This window comes from Papaver somniferum, chromosome 4 (genome assembly GCF_003573695.1).
Source record: "Papaver somniferum cultivar HN1 chromosome 4, ASM357369v1, whole genome shotgun sequence".
NCBI lineage: Eukaryota > Viridiplantae > Streptophyta > Magnoliopsida > Ranunculales > Papaveraceae > Papaver > Papaver somniferum.
In genome coordinates, this window is record NC_039361.1 from 35731266 (window position 1) to 35758191 (window position 26926).

Here is a 26926-nt window from a genome sequence, read left to right on the forward strand (position 1 = left end):
TATAATATCTTTTCTACTGAGTTTGAACTTTCAAGATTTCAATTTGGTGCACAGTATCTCACTAATTAACTACCAAGGCTATCAAGAATACCACTCTCAACGTACAGAATCATGGAATCACTCTTATATTAATGTGCGATTAGTTGATAGCCTAAACTTTACAGGCTTAATAAGAAAAAACATTTATTTCGTAGCCTGATCTCCCATGTGCATCTGTCGTTAGGGAGAAGAAGAAGGTTTTAGTTAGGAATTGTTTGTTTGGTGAACCTAACAGTAACTAAAATGAGGGATATTATAGACCTTTCATAGGTCCTTAAATAAGTCAATCCCTCCTCCAGACTTTTAATTCCCTCCTCTCAATCCTTCCCTCCTCATATCCATTCTTTCCCTCCTAATAACAAGACTCCTTGAAAAAGACACCGGAATTTCTAACCACACTATTATAATGAGGAACTATATGTGGAGCAATTAGGCATAAATTTATCCCGACTCCCCATAATATAGGTGATGGGCCGAAAGCATGAATTTCAGAATGAACATCAGAGCATATAATTCAATGTTTGCATTTACCTCGTAAGGTCCCAAAGTGAAAAAAGTACATAACGATGGTTCAACACCATGGGTATTTACAATGTATGGGCTTAATCATCACTTCATGAGATCATTGTTGCTGCTTGATGGTAGGCTACCTGCATTTTTACTACTCTATATTATAGACACTGAAAAATGAAATCAAAAATATGATGAATGCTATTACCAGGGAAGAAAAGGGAAGAAAATAAGATGATCATTCAGCAGCTGAATATTTAGTGACATCCATAGACGCATATGCAAGGAAAATAACAAGTAATTTGGATGAAACCACCATTGCTGGCTTAATTATGATGCTGGACAGAAACAATTGGTTATACCAGAAGTTCAGGATGTGAAGGGACAAGTACCAACAAAATGAACTGAGCAAGGTCGAACTACGTCTTATTTGTACACGAACAAGGGATGCAAGGCAATACAATCTTCCAACTACATCTTAAATTGATGGAATTGCAGTTGATGATGCAGAGTCAGATGGGAAAAGGGATATAATTATTCAGGAAGAAAATGGTTTACTAAAAGATATATCCGAGTTGCATCCAAGTTACATGGCATTGCAGTATCCACTGTTGTTTCCTTATGGTGAAGATGGTTTTCATATTGGTATTCCATATGATAAGCAGACCAATGTTGTGTGTGACGACGAAATATGTGATCCAAAGAAGAGAAAAAAAACATAACCATGAGGGAATACAATGCACTTAGATTACAACGGAGAACAAATGAAGCACATACCCTTCTCCGAGGATGACGACTATTCCAGCAGTATGTGGTTGATGCTTATGCTACAATTGAGCAGAGCAGATTACAGTGATTAAAGGTCATCAGAAAGAAATCCGTTGCGATTTATACAAGGGCATACAAGAAGCAGTGAGGGCTGGTGACACAAAGCTCGGTTACTCGGGTCGAGTAATATTACCATCACCTTTCACCGGTGGACCAAGATATATGATTTATCATTACCAAGATGCAATAGCCATGTGCAGAGAGTCCACCACCACCCCCCCCCCCCCCCCCGACTTATTTATTACATTTACATGCAATCCAAATTGGTATGAGATTATAGAAGCTCTCAAAATGTTCCCCAGAAATAAAGCAAGTGAAAGACCAGAATAATCAGTCGCGTATTTCACATAAAACTCAAACAGTTAATGGTTGATCTGGTGGGAAGCATGCATTTCATAGAAGTACAATGAGTTATATTTCAGAACTCAGGATTTGAAAACCAAAAAAAACAAATTACATGATTTTAGCTGCTGATGTTTGGAAACGTACTAATATTTTATTATTTTATATTGCATCCATTTATACTGTTGAATTTCAAAAATGATGCTTACCTCATGCTTACATATTGTTGTGGCTTCAACCTAAGGACAAACCAAGAACTGCATCATATTGATTCAATTATATCGGCGTAGATTCCAAACCTAGTTGAAAACAAAGATGCATACGATGTAGTGTGCCAGTATATGCTCCATGGTCCATGGGGAAGTGCAAAACCTGACTCTCCATGTATGTGTGGGAAAAAGTGTATGAAGAAATTCCCAAAGCAATATAGTAACAAAACATATGTGAATGACAATGGTTCGTTATTTATAAGAGACGTCAAAATGATTGGGGGCTTAAAAAGGATGAAATTATGTTAGATAATAAATGGGTTGTGCCATACAATCTAGACTTGATAATGAGATATGATGCACACATAAATGTGCATATTTGCAACTGCAGGGATATGACTATAAAATATTTGTTCAAGTACATCCACAAAGGGAAAGACATGATAACTTTTATTATTGCAGTAATACCAGCAGCGAACGAAAATTCAAGCAACTATGGTGTCATTGATCTAATACTGAAAAAGAATAACGACAAAGTAACCACATATCTCGAGTGTCGATACCTATTAGGCTGCAAATGTATCTGGAGGATACTTGGTTTCGAAATTCATTATTGAAACCCAAGTGTAGATAGGTTACCATTACATCTTGAAGGGGAACAGTTAGTCTACCACAACGATGATGATGATTTGAGAGATGTTCAAGACAAGGCAGATCCAGACGCATCGAAATTCATCCAATGGATGAAAGCTAATAGAGGCCACGAAGGTGCAAGGAAATGGACTTATGCATAGTTTCCTAATCATTGGAGATGGGCCAAGGAAACAAAACATAGAAAGTAAGGCAAAGGGGATTCAAGATTGGACTATATACTATGTGCATCCCACTACAGGTGATAAATACTACCTACATATTTTGTTGAATATGCAAAAAGGCTGCCAAAACTATGATGATATTAAAACTGTCGATGGGAGAATTCATCATACATTCAAATATGCATGTTTGTCACTAGGATTATTTGAAGATCACAGTGAATGGCACCAAGACATTAGGAAAGGATCAGAAACACATACATGCAAAATGTTACGTGAATTGTTTGTTATAATTTTTCTGAACTGCAAAGTAACAGAACTTACAAAACTCTGGCACGATAACTGGGGTATTTTAGCGGAAGAAATTAAATACAAAAAAATAAAGCTTTACGGAGATTCAGCACTAAACCTAATAGATGAAGTCTTGCAAAACTATACACTACAAGAAATTGAAAAGATTTTCTAGAAACATAATCAAACTATAAAGGAGGATGAGTTTTCAGATATACCATACACAGACATGTCTGACATGTACGTTCCTGAAAAAAACTTGATTCATGAAGATATGAACTATGACAAAAATATTTTATTGCCAGAGGCAGAATATTTGAAAAAGGGATTAAACACAAAATAGACATTAGCGTTTAATGAGATTTCGAAATCAGTTGAACAAAATGATGGTCGTCTTTTTTTTTGCGTATGAAAGTGGTGGAACAGGTAAGACATATCTCTGGAAAACCCTTATTTGTTCCCTTCGTTCACAAGGTAAAATTGTTCTAGCAGTTACTTCTTCAGGAATAGCGTCCCTGCTACTACCGGGTGGTCGTACAACTAATTCCAGATTCGAGTTTCCATTGAAGCTGAATGAAATATCGTGCTGCAATATATTTAAGAAAAAAAAAACTAGACAAATTATTTTGCAAAGTAGATTTGATTACATGGGATGAAGCACCAATGATACACATGAATGCACTTGAAGCAATTCAAAGAGCTCTTGATCATTTAATGATGGAAAGGAATAACGGTAAGTTATTATCCGGCAAATTCCACCTATTATTGAAGAAGGAATAAGAGAAAACATAGTAAATGCTTCCATAAGCAAATCAAGATTGTGGAAACACTTACTTCACGATTTTTCAAATTACAGAGAATATGAGACTATCCACCAGAGATACATCCCAGGACAAAAGGGATGAAATAGAGGAGTTCGCAAAATGGATTCTTGATGTTGGAGATGGTAAGGCGCCAGTAATAGCTTGGATGGATAGGAAGACAAGGATTGGATACAGATACCATCAGGTTTACTGATTAACTGTCAAGAAAATCACATTTAGATAATAGTAGATACCATGATTCATAACCTATTATGGTATTGAGCGATCGGCTTACACAATATATTACAAGCCATAATATATTACAAGCCCAAAATTAAGAATTGGAAGCCCACAATTCGGGTTCTCTTAAATGGGTTACCTTTTAAGCACAGCCCAGCTGCTCTGATATTGTTGCAAAAACCCAGTTGGGCTTTGGTTCTTTTCCTTGGTGGCGTCCCAGCAGAGGAAAAACAGGTTCAGAACAGCAGGTCCAACAGCAAATGAAGTGAAGCAGATGCAGATGCAAATGCTATGCAGTGAAATGCAAAAATAACTAATAAAACTACAAGAAAAATACAGCACCAATCCCCGGCAGCGGCGCCAAAAACTTGGTGGACCCGGGAAAGCGTGTGAAATTGAAGCGAAATGAAAATGGGCCTACAGTAATACTGCAAGTGCACGGTCGTCGGTTGTAGCTCGTGCAAGTACGGGTCGATCCACAGAGATTGGGAGTGTTTTGTAGTGTTTAGCTATTTGGGCTCTAAATTTGCTATTGGGCTTTAGGTATCAAAGGGTTGTGGTACCAATGGGTTATGAATACCCTTTGGAACTGTTGGGCTTTGAATACCCTTTGAGTAAATTGGGCTTAATGGGTTTGTTGTAATGATGAAGTGGTTTTGGGCTCAGTGGGCTTTTGGTCTTTTGATGTGAACTGGGCTTGGTTACAGTGAACTGGGCCTTAGGTTTTTGGAATGAACTGAGCCTTGGGATCAGTTGGCTGGGCCTTTAGATTAGCTAGGCTTCTGAGCTATGAACTAGGCTTTAGGCCTTAACCTGGAATTTGAACCTGGGCTTTTAGCCTTTGGTTTCAATGAACTGAACTTGGGATCAGTGTTGAAGTGAGCTTTGGGCTCAGTTGGCTTGTATGAGGATCTGGGATTGAGCAGTAGCAGAAGCAGTGCACAGCAGCAGAAGCAGTGCACAGCAGCAGCAACAGCAAGTAGTAGCAGCAGCAGTGCAAAGGGCAGGTGCTCAGCAGGGAAAGGGAGAATGGCAATGGAGATAGTATCATTATATACAATGTGGCAATATATACAATGATAAAACAACAGTAATCTACATGTGCATATTAACAATGGCATAAGCAAACAGCAAACAACAATGATGATGGTAAAGGTGATAATGGCATAAAGAATGACAAAGAGATAAACCAAGGCCTAAGCCAAGGGCAATGGCAGGGGAGCAAAATTACAGATACAAAACAGAGAAACAACACAACTAGGTTATGAATCCACCTTGTAACCTAGCCAGATGGTGTAATTCTATGTTAAATCCCTGTCCCTAATGGAGCTAGGTGAAGGTTCAAGCCTGCCTATGTTCCAGGGCATACAAAAATGGAATGGAAGGAGAAGAAGCTTGCTCAACTGTTTACTCCTAGCATTGACTGTCTTTTGACAGCACAATCAATCACAAGCACAGTTGAGCACTAAATTCCTCCATTACTCAATCAACTCAATTTACATGAATTATAACCTAGCATTCCACCACTAACAGTGACTTAAGGCATCATCTCAGCCTAGCTATACACATACACATGTGAGCTCACATAACAGCAACAAAAACAAAACAATTACTAAACAGAGCATTGAACTGAACATAAACAAACACAGAAGACATAAAACAAAAACATGAACAGAATTGAAACTAAATAAGAGCAACTGAACTGAAACTAAACAAGAGTAATGGAATAAACATAAAAATAGTTGCAAATTAAACACTAACCCTTGAGACACTAGCTATTCCAGTGCTCTTGGGTGACACACTGGCTAATCCAGGCATAATTCATTACACAAACCACAGTCCCCTTTTTATACCCAATTACATAATTAGGGTTTACACCCTTTTCACCCAAAAATTCCCAAAACAGTAGACATTAGGGTTCTACCTAATGTGACAGAAAATCACAGTTAGGTTCAATTACCTACCCTATATCACCCACTTTATCTTCTCCATGCTCTATCTCAACCTAATTAGGATTTATGTAAAAACCCCCAAATTGACAGAACTAGGGTTTGGTAAATTCTTACCCAAATTGATGCGATTACACGCTACTGACTTCGACCCATTCTTCTCCTTAGTCTCCTGCTCTTTTCCATGCCTCTGATTTCTTCTCTAGCCCTAGCTATTGTACCAATTTCTTTCCTAGGGTTTTCTGAGAAAGAAAAGAAAAGAAATTGGTAGGATAGATGGCTAGAAGATGGGGGGAATGATTATAGTGGAGTTGGTGGTGGTGTTTAGGTGGCTATGGAGTAGGTGGTGGCGATGGCAGTGGCAGGTGATGGTGGAGAAGGTGGTGGTTGTTCTGCACAGGGTATGGAGGAGGAGAGGTCGATGGAAGAAGGGGAAGGGGATGTTTGGTAGTGGTATATGGCTCGGATGTTATGGTATTGAGCGGTTTCAGCGAGGGAAGATGTTATGCGATCTGCGCCGTAGGATGAGAAGATGGTAGGTAGATCTGACGGTGAGATGAAGTGGATCCTGCAGCGACCGTTGGATTATACAATACAACAAAACTAACGACACCAGATGGAGTTAGGTGTTGTAGTGTTAAGCGGAAGTATCGAGGTTTAATGTGCAGGCAAAGAAGCGATCGTTGGATTCAACTACAATCTAATCTGAAGGCTTGGAATTTAAGCGCTGTGGTGTTTTGCAGAGACTTCAGATTTTGATGCTCTACGAAGGAGCGACCGTAGGATTTTGATGTAGTCCCATCTAACGGCTGAGAATGGAGGCGGTTATGGATATAGAAAATGGGTTTGGGTAAGGGTTTTGGGCCTTGGGTATGCCAAGCCCATATCTTCTTTAAGAACAATTCTTCTTTCTTGAGCCCATTCCTAGCTTTTTGGACGTGTGCTCCATTCTTTGCGGCTTCCTTGCGTAATTCCTCCCGGCTTTTCACTACTTTTCTGCTCTTTTCCGCTCCGCAATTCATCTAACTTCATTTATTACCTAAAAATGCAAGATTAAGTAAGAAAAATATTTATTCTTGAAAACAATGAAAATACAGAATATGGGATAAAATGTAGAATTAATGCACAAAAGATGAGTTAAATGCCAAGAAAAATATATAAAAATATGCACTTTTTAGCACTCATCAGTATTCAGACTTTATGAACAAAAGAATGGATAAAGAGTACCTTGCTGAACAGAGTATACTGGCACTCAAAAATGAATGTGTTCATAAAATAAATTCACACGTCTTATCATTTGTACCAGGTAAGGAATTTTTCTGTTCTGTTTGTCAGAACAATCTACTATTCTGTTTGCAATTGATATATATCGTGATTCTAATATAGTATCATATATGTCAGGGAAAGAACATACATACTTAAGTGCATATTCAATAGGGCCAGAATCGTCATAGTATCACTCAAGTTTTGTTTTATTCAAGATTTAACCCCTCGACCAATAGAGTCCCGCAAAGTGTCCTCTCCAGAATTTCTAATGCCCAAAGCACTTTTCTTAAAGAGTGGGTATTCTCAATGTTCAACGTGGGGGCTTATATGACTTAGGGTTTTAAAGGTTTTGATGTATAAAGTTTCTTGATAAACATAGATTTTACTACCTAATTCTAAATGAATACAAATCTATGTGATGAAATAAAAATCTACCCATTTTGGATAAATTAATCGTAAACAATTCAAATTCAGTTAGATTAATGACTAAGAAATCTAAATGTGATAAAAACCACAATTCCATATATGTAATTAGAAACCATGTAACAACCCTTTTTCGTGATATAATACAAATTGAGCAAGGTTTGTGTTGGTTGAACTATTTATTGATACTAATGATATTGCAGTTTTGAATATAATGATAATTGTGCTTAAATAAATCAGTGATATTTAATGAGATGAAAGTGATTAGATGAGGCAATACAAACACTAAAGAAATCAGTGATATTTAGTACTTACAGTTCAATCCATTAAAATCATGTAGTAGTTGTAAAACTTTCCTGTATTTAAATTCTTTTCTTCCATGTCCGCATAATCCTAAGTTTTCCAGAGATTTTAGTTTCTCCCTTAGTCATGTGACATAAATATGGAAGTTCTTGGACAATCTTCCTAGATAGTTTTCCTGTACAATGAAATGATATTTGTCATTTGTTATTGCTTAAGAATACAATAATATATATATCAGGTGAGCTAAAGCTTACTTGTTTTTGGAATTTTGGAGCTTGTGGAGTCTGTATCTTCATATGAATTATCATCTTCTTCATAAACACATGCAACAGGGTTAATCAAACAACAATAACATGCATATGTATGGCGTGGAATAGTAACATGCATATGTTTTTGAACTCACTTTTTTTGTTCTTTGTTCTTTTTTGCCGGAGTGGTGGGTATGAACCTTGATCGACTTTGCTATTATGTGTGCTTGTCATCTGATTCGATATCCATGGGAAAATCGTCATCAACCATTGAAAATTGTTATCTTTGTTATTTTTGATGGTGCCATCTCTAACAATTGATAAATCGTCGTCAATTGTTAGAAATGAAATAGTGTTAAGTTTTTTTCTGAACTTAGTTCTTTTCCCTTGGTTTTTGTGTTTATTTTAAAAATAAGATGAAACAATGTTATGTTTAAGATATCGTACATTTTTCTGAACCCAATCTCTTGCATTTTTCCATGGTTGTTTCATCATCCACTTCTGTATATATATATATATATACTAGGGCTTAACCCGTGCCGTAACGGCACGTGCATAATTTTTATTTAGTTATGCATTCCGACATATGAATATTAAATATAATATGTATTAATATCAATTTTACCATTCTTATCATTGCAAAAGTAAAGAAAAGCTCGATAAATATTTTTATCCTTCATTTCACAAATCCTTCCTAGCATTTTCCGCCTTGACACCCTCCCATACTATGCCTCTCCTTTCTCGAGTTGTATCCTCAAGCCAGCAATAAAATTATATCGAAACTAATTTTTACATATTTTGTCCCCCCAGGAAAACATTATTTGATATGTTTTTTAGTTTAGAAACACTAGTGGAAAATGGGTTTTTAACCACTTCCTGAGCTTCACTAAAACGACTGTTGTTGGGATGTAATAACTTTTAGTGTTGTGGCCAACAGTTGTTTTACTTAAACTTGTTTCAATCACAGTAGTTTTAGAGATGGGTATTTTTCGAAAAACGTGGAGCTCCATAATAGGTTTTGGTAGAAATCTAAAATCACTTGTGAGAGAAAGAACTTTCTATAACAAACCTTTTTAATATTATATCTGTCCTCCTCTCTCTTATCGTTCTAACCTGCTCAATTGCTGGATGCGCATCTCTTTTATCCATTTTTCATATCCTCGTTGAAGTCAGAAACTAAAAAAAATCAGAAGTAATCACTTCAATCTTTGCTCCTGAACCCAAACCCCTTTCTCATTTTCTCAATCTTCTCCTAAAAGCCCAAATTTAAACCGAAAGATAACAACAACGATTTTTTTGTAATTAAACAAACCCCTTACATCGCGTATGATTCTTCTACTTCTTCTTTTTTTTCTCTTGTTTAATTTGGATTTGGTTAGATCTAATTTTCTTGTAAGATTCTAGGATTTTCACCAAAAAAATTTGTTTCGATTATCATAAAGACTTTAGGGTTTTATATGTAATTAGGGATTGTTCTTTGAATCTGTAATTTATTAGGGATTTTGATTTGTATATGTTTGTTAATGATGTTGTTTTACCTGTTTTATAAGGGATTGCTATTTGAATCTGGAATTTGTTGGGGATATTGATTTTTTTCATGTTTTTTAATGCAGCTTGTACTAAGAAATAAAACTGGTCGATCTGAATCGATTCAGTATGCTGAGGGTCTTACCAAGGTAAAATCAATTTTTGGTTTCTATCTTCGTATAGTTTGAAATCTATAACAGTAACTGCTATTCATTTTTTTTATTTGGTCAAGGTTGATGGAAAATCTGATCACATGGATAAACAGTCATAGAAGAAACAAAAGGGGTATGATATTGATAGTTCTTGTGTCCATTTTATTAAGTGTATAATATGCTGGCTAACAGATTCTGTTTGTGATTGTAGGTTCTGGACTATATAGGTGATATTCAATTTGAACGACCTAAAGTCTGCAGGGGTGAAGCAAAAGTTGGAATGGCTAAAGAAATTAAAATCAGGAGAAAAAGCTCCATTTGTACAATTAAAACCGGGTTACTCACTTCTCTTAACATTTCTAGAATCTTAACTGAGTACTTTATCGTTCAGAGTGAAGTTCGTGTTGTTTCTGTTATGTAGATACTTAGTGATGAGATACTTTTGCTATGTAAGAGAGGAAGCTAGCTGGCAGGTTAGGATCTTAGTGGAGCAAGGAAGAGCTTACATTCTTTTATGAAGAGTATGGGAAAGACTGGAAAAAGGTTTGTTTACTTTACGATATTGTATCCTAGGTACAAGGCCTTTCTTTTTGTGCTAACCATGATTGACATAGAAACTCAAGAAAAGTCTATTGTTAACTGGATTTGGTGTTCGAATATGAACTCACTTTACATTTTTGTGTATGTTTTGATTCATGTATAACATTCCTATTTGATAGCTTAATGTTTTTGTCTTCCAGGCATAATTATCTCTTCCACAAGGGATGGCATCAGTAGATGGGTTAACAACAAGGATGACAGACCATTACAGTATTCTGGTGAGACAAAATTGGTTCTTGGTGCTGAGAAATTTTTGTCCTAGATGCTTTTATCCTGCACCTCCATTAAATATGAACATTTTTTGTTTTTATTGCATGGGATGAATGTCATCCAATAATACTGTGGTTTTGTTATTGTCATGTTGAAACTCATGTGTTCTTGTTGGTATTATAGGGAAAATAGTCTAATATTATTGATGAGTGATGAAATTCCTATGCATTACGGATGGAATATGTATTATTCTTTCTGTTTCTTTTTTTTATTGAGTACTCTATTTTTCCCCTATCCTAAGTATCGAATTATGTAACTCAATGGTTGGGTTCCTTAACTGCTCTTCTGTAATGTCTCATCTCTATCGATGCCAAATATTAATTCCTTACCATGGATGCGGAACATGTGGAAAATCAGTTCATATGTTATTCTTCGAATTTCAGTTTGAGTGGATATTCGTGTATGTGTGTTGGTAGTGAAGGTGTTAAGTATATTCCTCATCCCTTTTTCTTTTTGTGGTTGTTAGTTGATATAGTCTTGGTTTTATTTGCATTTTAAGGATGGAGTGATGGATCTGTGATTGGGTCAGGGTCGAAGGCCTAAATGTTAGTGCTTATGAAGATCCATATGTGTTCATTGCATCTGCGAATCAAGCTCCACTAATTTCAAAATCTGTAGAAAACAACTAGTATTGGGATGTAGATCAGGTAATAGCTCTCCGTTGAATGCTTGAATTTTTTTTTCTTTTTTTATCTTCTATATATACACGGAGAGCTGAACACATGGTCGCCTCTTCATGTTATCAGGAAATAAGATAAAACCAAGGATTTCAGAACTGTCATCGAGGTATATATATTCTTTATAACTTAACGAACACCACCATTAGCAGACTCTAACTGCATTACCTGCAGAACTTTGTTGACCTTGCTGGTAGGGGAAGAGCTACTCAGACACATGCATACTGGCTAGGCTAAGGGAAGGTAGCCACATTAACCTTATTCTAATGACTCCGACTACTGTAATCATAAACATCAGGTTAGAATTTATACGCGAACTCTACATTAACAACTGAATTGTTGCCTTCGATATTTTTAACAAGGAGATGGCTTGCTACTAATGGTAGTTCTTCTGCGAACATTTTACTCACTCAGTTTGGTAAAGTAGAAACATATATTTTTATGGGACATACTCTATTTGAAAACTGTTACTTTTTCGTTTTGGTTTTTCCCCTTCAATATTCATTGAAATGGTTGATTAATTAATTTTCTTGTTGGACCATTTCTTCTCAGTACTGGAAAAAGAAGTGGCGATATTCCTTACAAGGATTCAAATGTCACACGCATATTACAACACTCACTTGTTGGGAATGCTCGTAGGGCCATCATATGTACGCTTAGTTCAGCAATGAGTCACTTTGAACAATCTCCCAACACTCTCTCATTTTCCACCCGTGCAAAGGAAGTCACTGACAATGCCGAAGTGAATATGGTATGCCTTCCGTTTGTCATATGTCTTTTTGTAGATATTCATATATTCTCTCTCTGTATTAGTTCCTCACTTCTCATTCAAGTTTAGTTGCATTTTCAATTTGATTTTTGAGAACAAGTAAAAGGTTTTCTTTTGTCATCTTCCTAGTCCTCCGCAAAGTGATAAACTTATTTAGCTCCACATTTACATGCTTATTTGCAGGTTGTGTCAGAAAAATAATTAGTTAAACAGTTAAACACTTGCAAAAAGAAGTAGGTAGACTTGAAGCGGAGATGACAACTCCAGATCCATCTGCGCATTCAGATACAGATGCTTTATTTAGGGAAAAGGATTTTGATGATTTCTACTTGAATTATTATTAGCAAGCCAGATTTCTACTCCGTTTTCCTACCCCTTATGACCAATTTTAGAGTTTCTGTAGAAGATTGTTTGCTTTGTCATTTTATATTTCATTTTGGATAGAACTACTAGATAGCATTTGTTAGGCCACTTACTAAAATAGAAGCTTGAAGAAAACTTGTGCGCAATTTACGCTTTTATGAAAAATGTAAAAGGGTTGGTTGTTGTTTCTTTCATTGGATATGTTATATCTTAATTATCAGTAGGTGTAACTGCTCTTGTTCTCCTCCGACAACTATTTTACCTTAAGAACTTGCAGAGATATGTAATGTTTGTGGTGTTAAAGAAAAATGTATATGGTAGACAATTGTATGATATAAATCTTTATGTTTTAACTGCATGAGAGATTTTCCTGTAGACTTAGCAGAAGGGGCGCTCCATGCATTTCGCTTGCAAGCATTAGACCAGGTACTAAATTGCGCATCACAGCTATTTGGTTCTATCTGCGCATGTGTTTGTTTATATTTTTGTGCCATCCTTTATGCTTGCATATAAGCTTTTATTTAATCTCAATGGATAGGATATTCAGTTTGCCATCAATTGTAAATGACTTATTTGTTGCTTTTAACGGAATACGCCAGTTAAATAGTATTGCTGTGAATTTGTAGTTCCTTCAACAAGCACTTGTCTGTAAGAGTTCAAGAATTTTTTATTTAAATCAAAAAGCACTTGGTTGTTCCCGTTTCCTTCAATTCTTAACAAGTCTTGACCTCTTATGGACCAGTAAGAATTGGAGTACTTAGTGCTTGTATCTTCTAACAACACAGATATAGTGGTGTTGATATTGAAGGGGTCAAGAACTTTTTTTATGACATACTCTGTTGTTAGAACTTTTTTTTCCTTTTTTTAAATCAGTTACAACTTTACCATTAAACTTATAACGCCGAACTTATTTTTTCCGCAGTGTACTATTCTGATCAGTTGGCCTACTCAGTTCATCCTTTTGCTGGTTTTAGCTTCTTCTTTTTTGTGTGCATGTAGGTCGAGTTTCATGGATTGTGTAAGAAAATTCATATTTGAGAATGCTAATAATAATAGGTATAATTATAACTTAGAATGGTGGATTCACTATTCAGTACTTGTGTAGAGTTTGTTGGGAGATTTTGACTGAAGCGTCAGCTTGGTTCAAATGTAAATTGAGTTACTATTGTAAACAAATTTCAAATTTGAATTGAATGATATCAAATGAGATCCTATTAAAATTTCAGTTTAATGGATTTCAAATTTTATGTCATTCAGATTAAGTCAGAAGAATCAGATTTTCTAAATTTAGGTGAAATCAGAAATACCAGTAAGACTGGCATTCAGACGAATTAGATTCTCTGAAAATATTTAGCCCAGTTAAACGAGAGATTAGCTTTTATTTTCTAATTTAAAACTTATTAAAACAATGTGTTTGACAGTATTATTGATCCACTGCCAAAGAAAGTCGTTTTTCTAAAGATTTCAACGTGTGTGAGACACAGTCGTTTTGGGAAAAACCACTTCAATATTACAGCAGATGAAACTAGCCGTTTTTGGTGATATTACCTCTTGTCCTGGCAGTGGTTTTACTTCCATTTTCCGCTAGTGAAAGATATCTTATCGATCCTTTGAAATGGTATTACCTTTCTGCATCTTCCTTATTTTAGTGAACGATGTTAGGATCTTTATGAACCATAGAAACCTACCATGGGACCGACCACATAGCACCGATGATGTCCCTACTTGACCAACTTCGGATAAGAGGTGTGCGGTTTTAATCTAGAAGGCCTAGGTGCTGCGTAAGGATATTCCCAAGATTATTAAGCTCCACATGTACTCCTCTTTCTTCCATGTGGGACTATCCCTAGCTATACTAATGTGGTTTACCGTGCCACATACTCCAACAATATCCACCTTGGAGAGACTAAACCACTTCACCAGTCCAATCAGACTCCACCATATGATTACCATCTGTATATGCTACCCATCGATCATGATTATTGTCACTACGCACCCTAGAATCCTACTCCACCTTGATTTAATGAGAAGGAAAGCACTAACTCCACCTTGAGCATTTCCTTTCCTACCTAGAACCCTTCTCCACTTGAGATTTAATGTGTGAGACATTAACTACACCTCGAGCGCCAGTTCAACCTTGAGCATTGCCTTGCCGATCTAGAACCCTGTTCCACTTGAGTTAATGTGTAAGACACTAACTCCACCTTGAGCGGAAGTTCAACTTTGGGCCTTGCCTGCTCCACCTTGAGTTTGATTCCAATTGCGCGCTAAACCGGGTGATATCCACAATCACTTCTATGTTCAGACAGTATCCCCAACCATGGGCTCTAATACCAATTGTTAGGATCTTCATGGACCATCGAAAACTACTTAACCGACCACATAACCCCGAAACCCACTTGACACACATTGGAATAAGAGGTGTGGGGTTTTTAACTAAAAGGCATCGGTGCTATGTATGGAGATGCCGAAGCTTATTAAGATCCATATGTATTCCTATTTATTCCATGAGGGACTATCCGTAGCTATACATATGTGGTTTATCACGCCACATACTCCAATAACCAATCGGAACCAAAACATTAAACTATGTAAGCAACATCATAATTACAACACCTGAACTCATTTGTCTCAAGAATAATTATCTAGATATTAACAGTGTTCGGATCCTTGTTGGTTTTTCCCCCTTTAAGAACAGTCTGAAAAGATTAAAACTCTTAATTGACTCAACAATACATATCGTATTATATGTTCTTACTATTTCAATTACATAATGAAAAGATAATTTGTTCACTTAAGCTATTATACTTTAAAATGTTAAGTCATTCCCGATGGCAACCATTTTACTCACATAGGATATAGTTTTAGTTTTTCAAAATTCCCATGTATATTATGCACTTTATTTAATTCGGCAGGAATAGTTTACCGAATAGAATATAGGTAATGGCTTTTCATTTCGTAACATTTTGGACTTTTCAACATAGCTGGATCCATAGTTGGTAAAAATCACTGAATTTATGCGTTCTCAGGTGAGAGTAATCTAGGAATGGGCTACCTCCCAGAAGACTGTTGATGGATGACCACATTAGTGTCAGTTGAAAATCCCACATTGTCGGATAACCGAAGTGACTAAGTGGGGACAATATTGCGGAGGATCAGGTCCTTACAAATGGTATTAGAGTCGACCACGAGTTACCTGTCGAGGTGAAAGAGTATGCTTGACAGATTATGTCGGGAAAGGGTCTCATGAGTGAGAAAAATTCAGAGTCTAGGATTGAACATATTCCGGATCCGATGGCGGCACCAATTTAAGTTGCTAGTATTATAGTACTCCGATTCAGCATTGAGGATTCGTCAAATGGAATATAGGTAATGGTTTGTCATTTCCTAATACCGAGACCTTTTCAACATAATTGACTTCATAACTGGCAAAAAATATCTATAGTTAAGCATGCTCGGTATTGAGTCATCCTGAGATGGGTGACCTCCTGAGAAGCTGCTGCTGGATTACCGCAGTGGTGAACATTGGAAACCCAATACTGTCAGATGACCGCGGTGGCTAAGTGAGGACATTATCGGTAGATGGTCAGGCCATTACATTCTACGACATTACACATCCAAATGTGAGGTTATTCTTTACATAAAAATAATAAAACCATGATTAGTTAGTAAGTCAAATCGTCAAGTACTTAACCTAATAACAATAAGCTCTACTAACAATATATTTCGCTATCCATCATCATTGGTTAAAAATAACGTTAAACCATTTATCAAGAAATACGTGTGACGATGCGAAATTACTCATTGGGCACCAATACTTGCCACCGCCACTATGGTCCACTTATATAATTGTTACCCAATCTAACTAAGTTGGTACTTTTTTTTGCTTTTAAAAACAAAAGTACTTTGAAAACATATTTATAGCAATATTTTTTCATCTTAGTGTTTGGTAAACATTTCATAAAGTGTTTTGTATGCAAAACACTTCCAAAATCTATCAATTTTAAAAGTGAGGGAGAAGGAGCTTTTAAAACCTTCAAAAGCAAATAATATAGTTCACCATAATTTCATATTTTATTTTCCATTTCTATCCCATCTTTTTTTATAACTCACAAAAATTATCCTTGAGTCTATATATGATCACCAACTTTTATTCGCTATATTTTATTCTTTAAAAAATAATTATTGTTTATTTTCAAACTACATTTTATGTCATATCGTATCACTGAAACAAACTTTTATTTATCAACAATAAATATTAAGAAATTTTTGACTTTTAAAAGTGGTTAAGAAAATAATACTTTTTAGTAATGATACTAATTAGTAAATTTAATATTACATATATGTACTCTAATAGTAGAAAATTAGCTTATATTATATGCAAAATTAAATAGAATAAACAATTTTTAGAGATATGTCTACTTTTGTCATTTTCTCACTAATTATAACTGGACCTGATATTTTTCCTAACACAATTTGATCGCTTTTTAAAATAGTTTTAGCTTTAGTTTATAATTTGCAACCATTCAATTGTTTTTTTTTTACAAAGCTCGTCATGGAAACCGTTCAATTGCTTTTTTTACATAGATCGACACAATAACGTACATCAGAAAAACACTTTTATAAAGCTCACAGCAATACCAAACTAATCCTAAGTACTAGCTAATAAAAATATATTAATTATCATCAATAGTAGGATAATTTATATATTATCATTTTTAATTTGATAGTTAATAAATATTATCATGGAAAATTATTAGGCTATTTATTATGAAGAATTATGGAACCTTAACGACATGATAAATTATGTCCGTTAGATGCATTTCTAATCCCAATCACAACCATCACTTATGACAAACGATTACATCCTTAGATGTATCTCTTGAAGGGACAAATCTGAACCACCACTTACATAGGCAAAGTTAGCCAAACTGTGCTTTATACTCTTGATATATATATATATATATATATATATATATATATATATATATATATATTGTTATTTTATTTTGTGTTTATGAAAAAAGTAAGATGTGATAGTGTTAAGTTTAAGATATCGTACTTTTTTCTGAACCCCATGACTTGCTTGTTTCCATGGCTGCTTCACTTGGTTCATTTGATGTGTCACTTGTTTCATCATCCACCTCTGTATATTTTTTTGTTGTTGTTATTTTGTTTGTTTTTATGAAAAAATAAGGTGAGACAGTGTTAAGTTTAAGATATCATACCTTTGTTTTTTTTTCTTTGAACCTAATCCCTTACCTCTTGTCATGACTTCTGTATAAAATTCTAGGACACTTTAGATGTTGTGTATTTTTTAGTACGTGAGTTTTTTACGTACAAATGTATATATACATATATGGAATTAGGGTTTTTATCACATTTAGATTTCTTGGTCATTAATCTAACTAACTTTGAATTGTTTACGATTAATTTATCTAAATTAGGTAGATTATTATTTTATCACATAGATTTGTATTCGTCTAAAATTAGGTAGTAAAGTCTATGTTTATCAAGAAACTCTATACATCAAACCTTTGAAACCCTAAGTCATATAAGCTCCCATGTTGAACGGTTAGAATACCTACTTTCTAAGAAAAGAGCTTTGAACATTAGTAATCCTGGAGAGGACGCTTGGCGGAATTCTATTGATCGAGGGGTTTAATTTTGGATAACATAGAGGTAGGTATGAGAAACCATATGGATTAAGAATTAAGTAGAGACTAAAATCGATCATGCCATATGGAGTATCAAGTAAATACGTAAGAGTAAGCATACCCAAATTTAGATTTAAGCAGAGGAGTATCAAGTAAATACCTAAGAGTAAGCATGCCCAAATTTAGATTTAAGCAGACAATGTAATAAAAGAGACGAATATTTCACACTGCAAACAACTTGATTAAGAACAGAAGATGCGAGAAGAAGTAACCTGATTGGTATTGTTTGCCAGGTTTTCAGCAACAACTGCAGCAGCAGCATCCACAGGCATAGCAATCTGGTCCTCCAACGTACCACCAGCATCACACAAGTCCCTAAACTCATGCAAAAGAGGTGGTCTCCAACAAGTTTTTTTTCCTGCTGCAGCATACTACGTAGAAAGGGACTCTCATGATTTAATAAGAGGGAAGAAATTGTAACACCAAACATAAAATAAAGCTATCAGAAATTATTACCTTCCCAAAAGCCACGGTTTCATAAACGTCTTCTTTCAAATATGCGATCTCTTTTCTACTCCAGGTGATGCGGACCCAATTTTTCCATTAAGGCATTAAATTTGTAGGCCAGAAGAAACTTCAGAAATTTCTCTTTCCAGATAATCATCGTCAAAATTACATTCTGCTGCTGCTTCTCCGCTGAATTTCTGAAAATGGTTTCCAGGGGTTGAAAAGATTTGTGGAGGATTATTCAAAGTGTGGTGCAATTTTGAGTTCGAAGAAGCTGGATTATTGGAGAAGATACGGGTTTTGATGACCATCTTCTTAAAAGTGATCTGCACACACAAAATTTTGAAATTTCGATTTTTTTTTCTTTAAGAAGATAGGAAAACCCTAATAGTTGTTGGTAGGGGTGAGCATTCCGTCCGTAATCCGAGGATTTAACCGGGACCAACCGTATGTTTGCGGATGGATGTCCGGACCATTCGCTAATGGGTTGAATACGGATGAGAATTTTGAAATCCAACGGATTACGGATTGGTCCCGGATGCAACGTTGAAAATTCGTTGGACATCCATATCCGTTAGATTAAGGGCATTTATGTAGTTTTTAGAAAATACATAAGTAGTTTAGAAATTCTTAAATTGTTTGCTTGGAGTGTTGTCCATGAGACTTTTATATTTGTGTACATATATAAATTGTGTAGGTTTTATAAGAGAGGAGGGATCCCCTCACACTTTTATTATCACACTATCTCACACGTTGGACGTCATTTTTGCGAATAAAAATCAAACCTTAACGGATTTGAAACTAATATTTTGGGGATATGTTCCTCTTACCAAGTTTTACATGCCTACCAAAATGAGCATATTCCGAAATATAAAACCTCACAATCTACCGGTCTTAATTTCGACGGCCAGAAATCCGTTAATTTTCAACGGCTCATTTTCAAAGTAGTAGATGGTGGTGTTATAAGTCTCGCAATACGTTCATTTTTGGTAGGTATGTATAACTTGGCAAGAAGAACATGTCCGCAAAATATTAACTTCGAATCGGTTACGATTTGGCTTTTATTCGCAAAAATGACGCCTGACATGTGAGATAGTGTGATAATAAAAGTGTGATGGGATCCTCCTTCTTCTTCATAAGAAGTCATCTATGTTTATTTATTTCTTCATCATAAATTTTAGCTAAAACAAATCCATTAGATTATCCGTACCCAAACCGTTCATCCGTGCATCCATTAGAAGCAAATCCGTTGGATGTGGGTTGGATGCGGATGCCAAATTTGAAATTCTTAGTGAATTGGATTGGATGCGGATGAGGTGAAAACCGGTCCATACCAGCCCATGCTCACCCCTAGTTGTTGGAGGATAAATGTAAAGTGAAAACTACAGGGAGACCCATTCTCCCAGACTTTTCTACTATGAAACCCACGCTCAGAAAAACACAGGCGCGCACCCATTTTCTGGAAGAAAATTATTCTCAAACCCACAATTTCAAAAATTATGTTTTCGTCTGTTTTAATGGTCGAATTACACTTCTTCTTCAGTTCTTTTTCCTGTTCCTCCAACTGTGAAGTAATCGTTAAAATATCTGGTGCAGGTTCAGGATTTGTCTCACAAGACCTTTATCTTCATGGGTTCTTTAGTGTTTCGATCAAATTACCAGCAGATTATATAGCCGGGGTTGTCGTTGCCTTCGATGAAGAAATCAAGTTAGAACTGGAAGATGGTGATGTTGTTAATGTTTGTGATTAATATCTTCTCTGTTGCTGCATCTAGGGTTTGAAATTGATGCTGCTACAGATCGAGAAAAAGAGAAGAGTTGCTCAGAAATTGAAGCTCGGATTCTGAATCTGCTTCTGAGATTCAGATGGAAATGGTGGTGAATTTTAGTTCAAAGCGGCGATTTGAGAAACAGATGATTAATAGAAAAATGGTGGTTCAGATGAATTTCAAGGGTTAGAAGATAATTTGCCGATGTTGTGAATTGGGGGTTTTAAGTGAAGAAATATGAAACTGGGTTTAGTGTTTGAGCAGTTGAGGAAGAGAATAAACTGAGATGCTCATGTCACTGGATTCATCATTGTGTTGCTGCTGGTGATGACCTGTAACCGATAGTGCTGTCTCAATATCTCCAATAGTTGGACCTGAGTAGAAGCTGTGTTTTGGTGGTTGTAGTTCAATTTGCAAGTCAATTTGGGTATCGAAATGGTGGCTGCTGTTTGGTGAAGATGTCAGTGGAATTGAGATTTGTTCATGAGTAGAAGCAATGGGTTTTTGAGAGCACTTCGATTTCAACAAGAAAAAGGAGATGTGCCTGTGCTTTGGTGGTTTTGCAGCCTAGTTTGGAGCTGAACTGGGTTCGATTTGAGCTGATATTTCAGCAGTAAAATGTTGCTTCTATACAACTGAATGATGAACTGTTTACATGGATTCGAATTGGATTAGTGTTGACAGCGGTGTGCCTCAAGTTTGTAAGGGTTTGGTCAAGTTTTTCTCAGGCGAAGGAGCTGGTGTTGCTGCTACGTCGGAAGTAGAGCTGTTGAATAAAGGGCAGTTCAGGCAAGCAAGGAATGAGGCTGGAATGACCAAGTCCGGGACTTATTTTGGTTGTATGTTGAGCTGAAGTTCAGTCTTAAGATATGTATTGTTGCTATGGTTCTTTGCAGCTGTTTTCCAGGGATGCTGATGAACATTTACAGAGAGTCAGTGCAGGAGATATAACAATAGGAGGCAGATATGATGGCATTCTAAGTCGTGTACTGCTGGGATGATTTGCGGTTGTGTTTGAGGACTCAGGGCGTGGTTTAGAAGCCTGAGATGAACAAGGATAAGGAGGTTTATGGCACAGATATCATGGGTTTGTATATGGCAGTAAAGCTCTCTTACTAACTCGGCATCATCTTTTGTTGACCCATCAAACCAATTAGTTGTTGCTCTTAGTAAATATTCCTCCATTACGATGATCTTCAACTTAAGTATACAATTCACAACATTACCAGAAGAAAAAGAAGTATCGACGGTAGTATAAGTAAAGATGATGAAATAAAGGGATAGGTGGTTTTGGTTGGAAAGCTACAGATGTATTGGTGTTGCTGTTGTCCATAATGGTTGAATAATTTGTTATGCAACTCTAAAAACAGTTGCATAACCTGTTATGCATCTACAAAATTTGTTGCATAACGTGTTATGCAGTCCGAAAAATGATTGCATAACACGTTATACAACAACATTTTTGTTAGTATTGAAACCAACAAAAAATAAGGTTGCATAACTTGTCATGCACCTACAATAATATCTACATAACATGTTATGCAGTCGTGAAAATGGATGCATAACCTGTTATGCATCCGAAAATATGACTGCATAATGCATTATGCATCGAGAAAATTGTCGCACAATCTTTTATGCATCGAGAAAATAGATGCATAACATGATATGCATCCGTAAATCTGGATATATACTGCATTATGCATCAATTTTTTATACTCAAGAAGGGTGTGAAAACAATGGGTACATGACTTGTTACAGATGCATAACTTTGTTATGCAGATGCATAATTTGTTATGCAGTCGAGAAAATGGTTGCATAATTCGTTATGCGTCTGCATAATGCGTTATACATCCTTTTTGGTGGCTGCATAATGGTTATGTATCAAGTTTTCGAAAATTTTGCCTAAAACGATGATTACCTCCGATTTTTTCATGAAAAACAAAAATTTTATATTGTTGTTTGTACTCGTTGCGTAGCTCTCTTTAAAATATTTCCAACCATATAAAATTTGTAAATTTCTAAGGTGCGGATTTTTAGATATGTTATGTCCAAATTGAGTTGCCAATTATACCCCTGATGCATAACTCAGTCATGCAGATGCATAATCCGTCATGCAGAAGTTTTTAATAATTTCATATAATTATGGGTGTCACAGAAATAATTATGGGTATCACAGTACCCAAAATTAATTATGGTCCTGAGAATGAGAATTTTGTTTTTTTGGGTCTCCCCCTAATTTCCCCAAATGCAAAAGACGCCAAGAAGGTTTGCATCTCGGCCAGCCAAACTCGACGCCGTTCGGAGCTCTTCAAGTATGGCCCAATAAATGACCAGTGATGCAGATTAAAATCAACGCACTTTGGACGGCCGAAGTCCATGTAAAACTGGACCAACCAAAATTGATAGTGCAAAATAGCTACATCACTCGTAAGAATTAGTCTCAGTTGCTAAATCAACTGATCTTTCTTTTTTCTGAATCAAGAGGGAAGTAGGAACCATTTTTTATTCCAGAGAAACCATTTACGAAAATTACAAACAAGTATAGAGGTCAATATACACTCTTAAGGATCTAGATAGATACTAAATCATCAACAAATAGAACCATCTGCTCCCCTATTTGTACCGTAATTGCTTGATCTAACTAAAATAACAAGCAATGTGGAAAACAGCAAGATCAGGCTAATTAAACCTTGGCTACACTGGTTAAATAACAAGTTTCTCTCAAGTACTTTGTATCTTTTGCTGTCTCCCCACACGAAAACAGTCTGATGTCCATGTTGGTAGAAATGAGCGGGTGAATGCCGTCATTGTATTGTATGAGAGGACAAATCATTATGACGATAACTTTCTGCAACAACAAAAACCAACTGTAATTAAAAGGTGTGTATGCTATCAATTCTTTTATCTGAAAACTAAACTCCTTAAAGCCAAAATTGAACAAGAATCAGAAAGTAAGTTGGTTTTCTGATAGAGTTCTTAAAATGAGATCATACAAAGACAAAAGATTACGAAGTATGATAATATAAAAATACTCAACCTGAGCAAGTTGATGTTTTTTGATTGATCTGTTGAGGCGAAATATGAGTCTCAACTTCCATTACTGATGATCAACATAAAAAAAAAATCAGATAAACTTAGAGAGCTAAAACTCGTTAAACAGTAATACTGTAAAACAAAAGAAAAGAAAAAACTAACCATGAATGCTCATTGTAGTATGCAGAAAATTTCTGTACTGATGAAGTGATTCTTAAAGAGATGGTGAACTTTAATATTTTAAGAAATGAAAACTTACAGCCAACAAGCTCTATATATACTAAGAGATATTAGTACCATTTTTCCTTTTCAATGCATACTTTTTCGAAAACTATCAATGGGCCGGTAGTCGATATAACGTACATCTGCAAGTGTCCGTGCTCTGCATTCCACCAGTCAATTAAATGCGTAATCCTTAGATCGAGAAATGATATATAAAGAATGTATCTTTTGGTTTACTAATGTTTTCTTAAGAATCTTAAACATGATTAATCCGATCTCAGCTTTTGCGGTAAAATAGCATGAACACTTTCAAAGTTCTTCGGGAGAGTATGTCACATAACTGAAAGAGCAAAATACAAATCCAATCTATGTAATAAAAAAAAATGGTGAATTAAACCAAGTTAAGCATGCATAAACTGAATTCCACTGCGAGAACACAAAATTACGACAACTTGGCCCGGTGGAGGAAACAACCAAGGGACAACAGTACTAGCTCTAAATATGAGCAACCTATAAGCCGAAAAGAAAAACACAAACATAAAAATAAAATCACTTCATCTTCAAAGATACCGAAATTTCAAGTCCCTCTTTATTGATATTAGTCTTCATAATCTCATTGTTCACCTCTTCAATTGAACCTGCGCACAATCATAGTTGATTGTTAGGACTTTCACCAAGATGAACACTAATCGCCAATAAAATAATAATAATCAAAGTTCTGTATACAAATGAGTTAATTAAGCAGGTTACTAACCATTATCTCGACAACCATCACCTTCGCCAAGAAAATAACCAGAAAGATGAATACTGTAATTGCCAGTAACATAAATGGTGACCCGCCATCATCCTCACCGAATTCATAATTTAGAGCATATGATGACACACGCTGCCTCATGTAAGAGAACCTACATAAGACGATGGGCGTCTGATCACCATCTCCAACCTCACATTTTAGCTCAACTACATCATCTAAACAATCATCATCTATTATTTTCCCTGGAGTTAACTGCAAAATCAAGTTGCATATAAACATAAATTTCTCATATTTACTTGAACGAATATTTGTTTGCTTTTTTGATCGATATTGATTGAATTTGGATATCCAACCTGAGAAATATGTAGCTTTCCGTTCGCTTTGTTGAAGCGATAAGTGAATGTCTCTCCTGGTTCTAATTCAACTCCTGGTATATATTCAATCATTTTAAAAGCAAAATCAAGTTAAACAACCTCAACATTCGGGCTAACAAAATGCAAAAATATAAGACTATTATCAAATTGTTTGATAACAATAAGAGATAAAAAGCACTAACCCCAAATAGTCATTGGCCTCTCTGTTGGATTCCGACCAAGAATTTTCAATGCGGACGAAGCCTCTGTTTAACCCTAAAACCCTAAAGAAAAACAGCTCAAGCCCTTAAGTTACAAACAGATTTATTAGCCATATAGGTGGCGAGTAATATCTCTCATTAGCTTTTAGACTTCCGCCTGTTTTGAACAATGAACTGACCCCTAAACAGTCTCCGTCTGTTACCGTTCTCAAGAACGGTCAAGACTCAAGGGCCGATGTTGTTGCCGAAAATAATGGAAACAATCGAACAAACACTATTGCCAAGGTTATGGGATACTATTACGACGATCTTTTTCATACATTTTCCTTTGACTACTCATTTTCTCACGATCACTTTGTAATTTGGGAGCCATAAATTTGGGCCTAGTTCTTGGGAAACAAGGACTATTGCCTAGGTTAATTACATTTGATGCTTAAAATCCTGCAATTGGTGTAAGTTACACTGACTACCGCCACAAAGAATTTGATACCTACAATGGAAATGAAAGACCTCCAACTGAAACGGTCTCTTCCATCAAGGTCAGTCTAAATTTGAGCTTGGCATAGTGCTCAAATTGGAACTGAGTGTTTGCCAAGCTCAGTCTGAGACTGTGCTCCAAAAAAAATTATAATTGAACTTTGATTCATATACAAGTATGGTTTCTATCTCTAATACTTTTAACGTTAAGGATTTGTGTCAACCAATGTCGGGAATATAAAAATTCAAACAGCGAGCAAAACACCTTATTCGCCATGCATATCTTCTTGATGCAGTGAGCCCGTGTGCCTTTGGCTTGGGCTCGTGAATTTCGTTTATTTCACGCTTCGTATGTGCAGGAAAAAAAAAAGAACAAAAAATAAAAATGGTATGTGCAAGAAATTTTATTGAATTCGAAATCAATAGTATGAAATTCTGATTAATATGAACTCCATTTACCAATTCAGAAAACGGGTTGTATAGCCAAAAATGGATGTTTTCTGGGCCAAATGGACGGCTAGAGATTTTGTCTGGGTCGAATGACCAAAAGAATCTTTTAATTGAAATGGACACAACTACCCTGCCACAGTCCACCAAAACCTTAACTCGTTCTTCTTCTCTCTTCAACAAAACCACCAACGCCTTCATCTTCTTCCACCTCCGTTAATCACACCTCCACAACCAGAAACACCAAATATCACCATCGACAGACATCAAATTTCTCCACCACCAACATCGACACCACCACCACCATCTCTACTACCAGAAAACACCAATGTCGTCGACAACATCGTGTTTATCCATCTCTATAACCAGATCTATCAGCACCACCATCGACAATACTACAACCACCACCGTCAACATCTACAGCAACTACAACCAACACCACCACCTTCCTCCACCACCGCAAACATCAACATCATCGTCGACATTGATATCACCACCACCACAAAAACAACGGCAACCCTAATTAAATGGAGAGTTCTCAAATTCATTCAAAGCAAAATTAGGGTTTTCTCTTCCAACCAAAATTAGAGTTCTCAAATTCATTCACTGGTAAGTTTCTCGATCCTAATTTTTTTTTCATGATTTTATTAACCGAACTCATCAATTTCACAGGAATTGATGTTAACTACCTTAATTTTCTGAAATGAATCATTTTTATGAGTGAAATTTCATTCTGTTTTTTTTTCTTGTGTAAACACGGATGAAACTGGTGTTGAGGCGTTAACTACCTTAATTCTCTCGATTTTCCTTCCACAATGACAGTGATGATGAAATTAGCGAATTAGTTTGTTTTGAAATTGATTTC

General features: G+C 35.9%; 1 protein-coding gene and 3 long non-coding RNA genes across 5 annotated transcripts; 3 read left to right on the forward strand and 1 right to left on the reverse strand.

Moving 5' to 3' along the window:
* The first annotated feature begins 9884 nt into the window (after window positions 1-9884).
* LOC113273729 lies at window positions 9885-10738 on the forward strand. 2 transcript variants are annotated; one of them, XR_003322576.1, is made up of 4 exons: window positions 9885-9939; window positions 10023-10075; window positions 10154-10485; window positions 10683-10738. It is a non-coding gene; the product is annotated as an uncharacterized LOC113273729 (long non-coding RNA). The 2 variants fall into 2 exon arrangements; XR_003322575.1 differs by lacking the exon at window positions 9885-9939 and having other exon boundaries at window positions 9994-10075.
* A 585-nt stretch (window positions 10739-11323) lies between these two features.
* Window positions 11324-11783, forward strand: LOC113273730. The gene is made up of 3 exons (XR_003322577.1): window positions 11324-11459; window positions 11559-11598; window positions 11664-11783. It is a non-coding gene; the product is annotated as an uncharacterized LOC113273730 (long non-coding RNA).
* Window positions 11784-12049: 266 nt separating this feature from the next.
* On the forward strand, window positions 12050-13654 carry LOC113273731. The gene is made up of 3 exons (XR_003322578.1): window positions 12050-12240; window positions 12998-13047; window positions 13544-13654. It is a non-coding gene; the product is annotated as an uncharacterized LOC113273731 (long non-coding RNA).
* A 10589-nt stretch (window positions 13655-24243) lies between these two features.
* On the reverse strand, window positions 24244-25232 carry LOC113273732 (peptidyl-prolyl cis-trans isomerase FKBP43-like). Its single transcript, XM_026523360.1, has 4 exons — window positions 25120-25232; window positions 24917-24990; window positions 24564-24815; window positions 24244-24447 (listed from the first exon to the last, which is right to left on the reverse strand). The coding sequence occupies exons 1-4, from the start codon at window positions 25130-25132 to the stop codon at window positions 24430-24432; spliced, it is 357 nt and encodes a 118-aa protein (XP_026379145.1). The 5' UTR covers window positions 25133-25232; the 3' UTR covers window positions 24244-24429.
* Between the last annotated feature and the right edge of the window lie 1694 nt (window positions 25233-26926).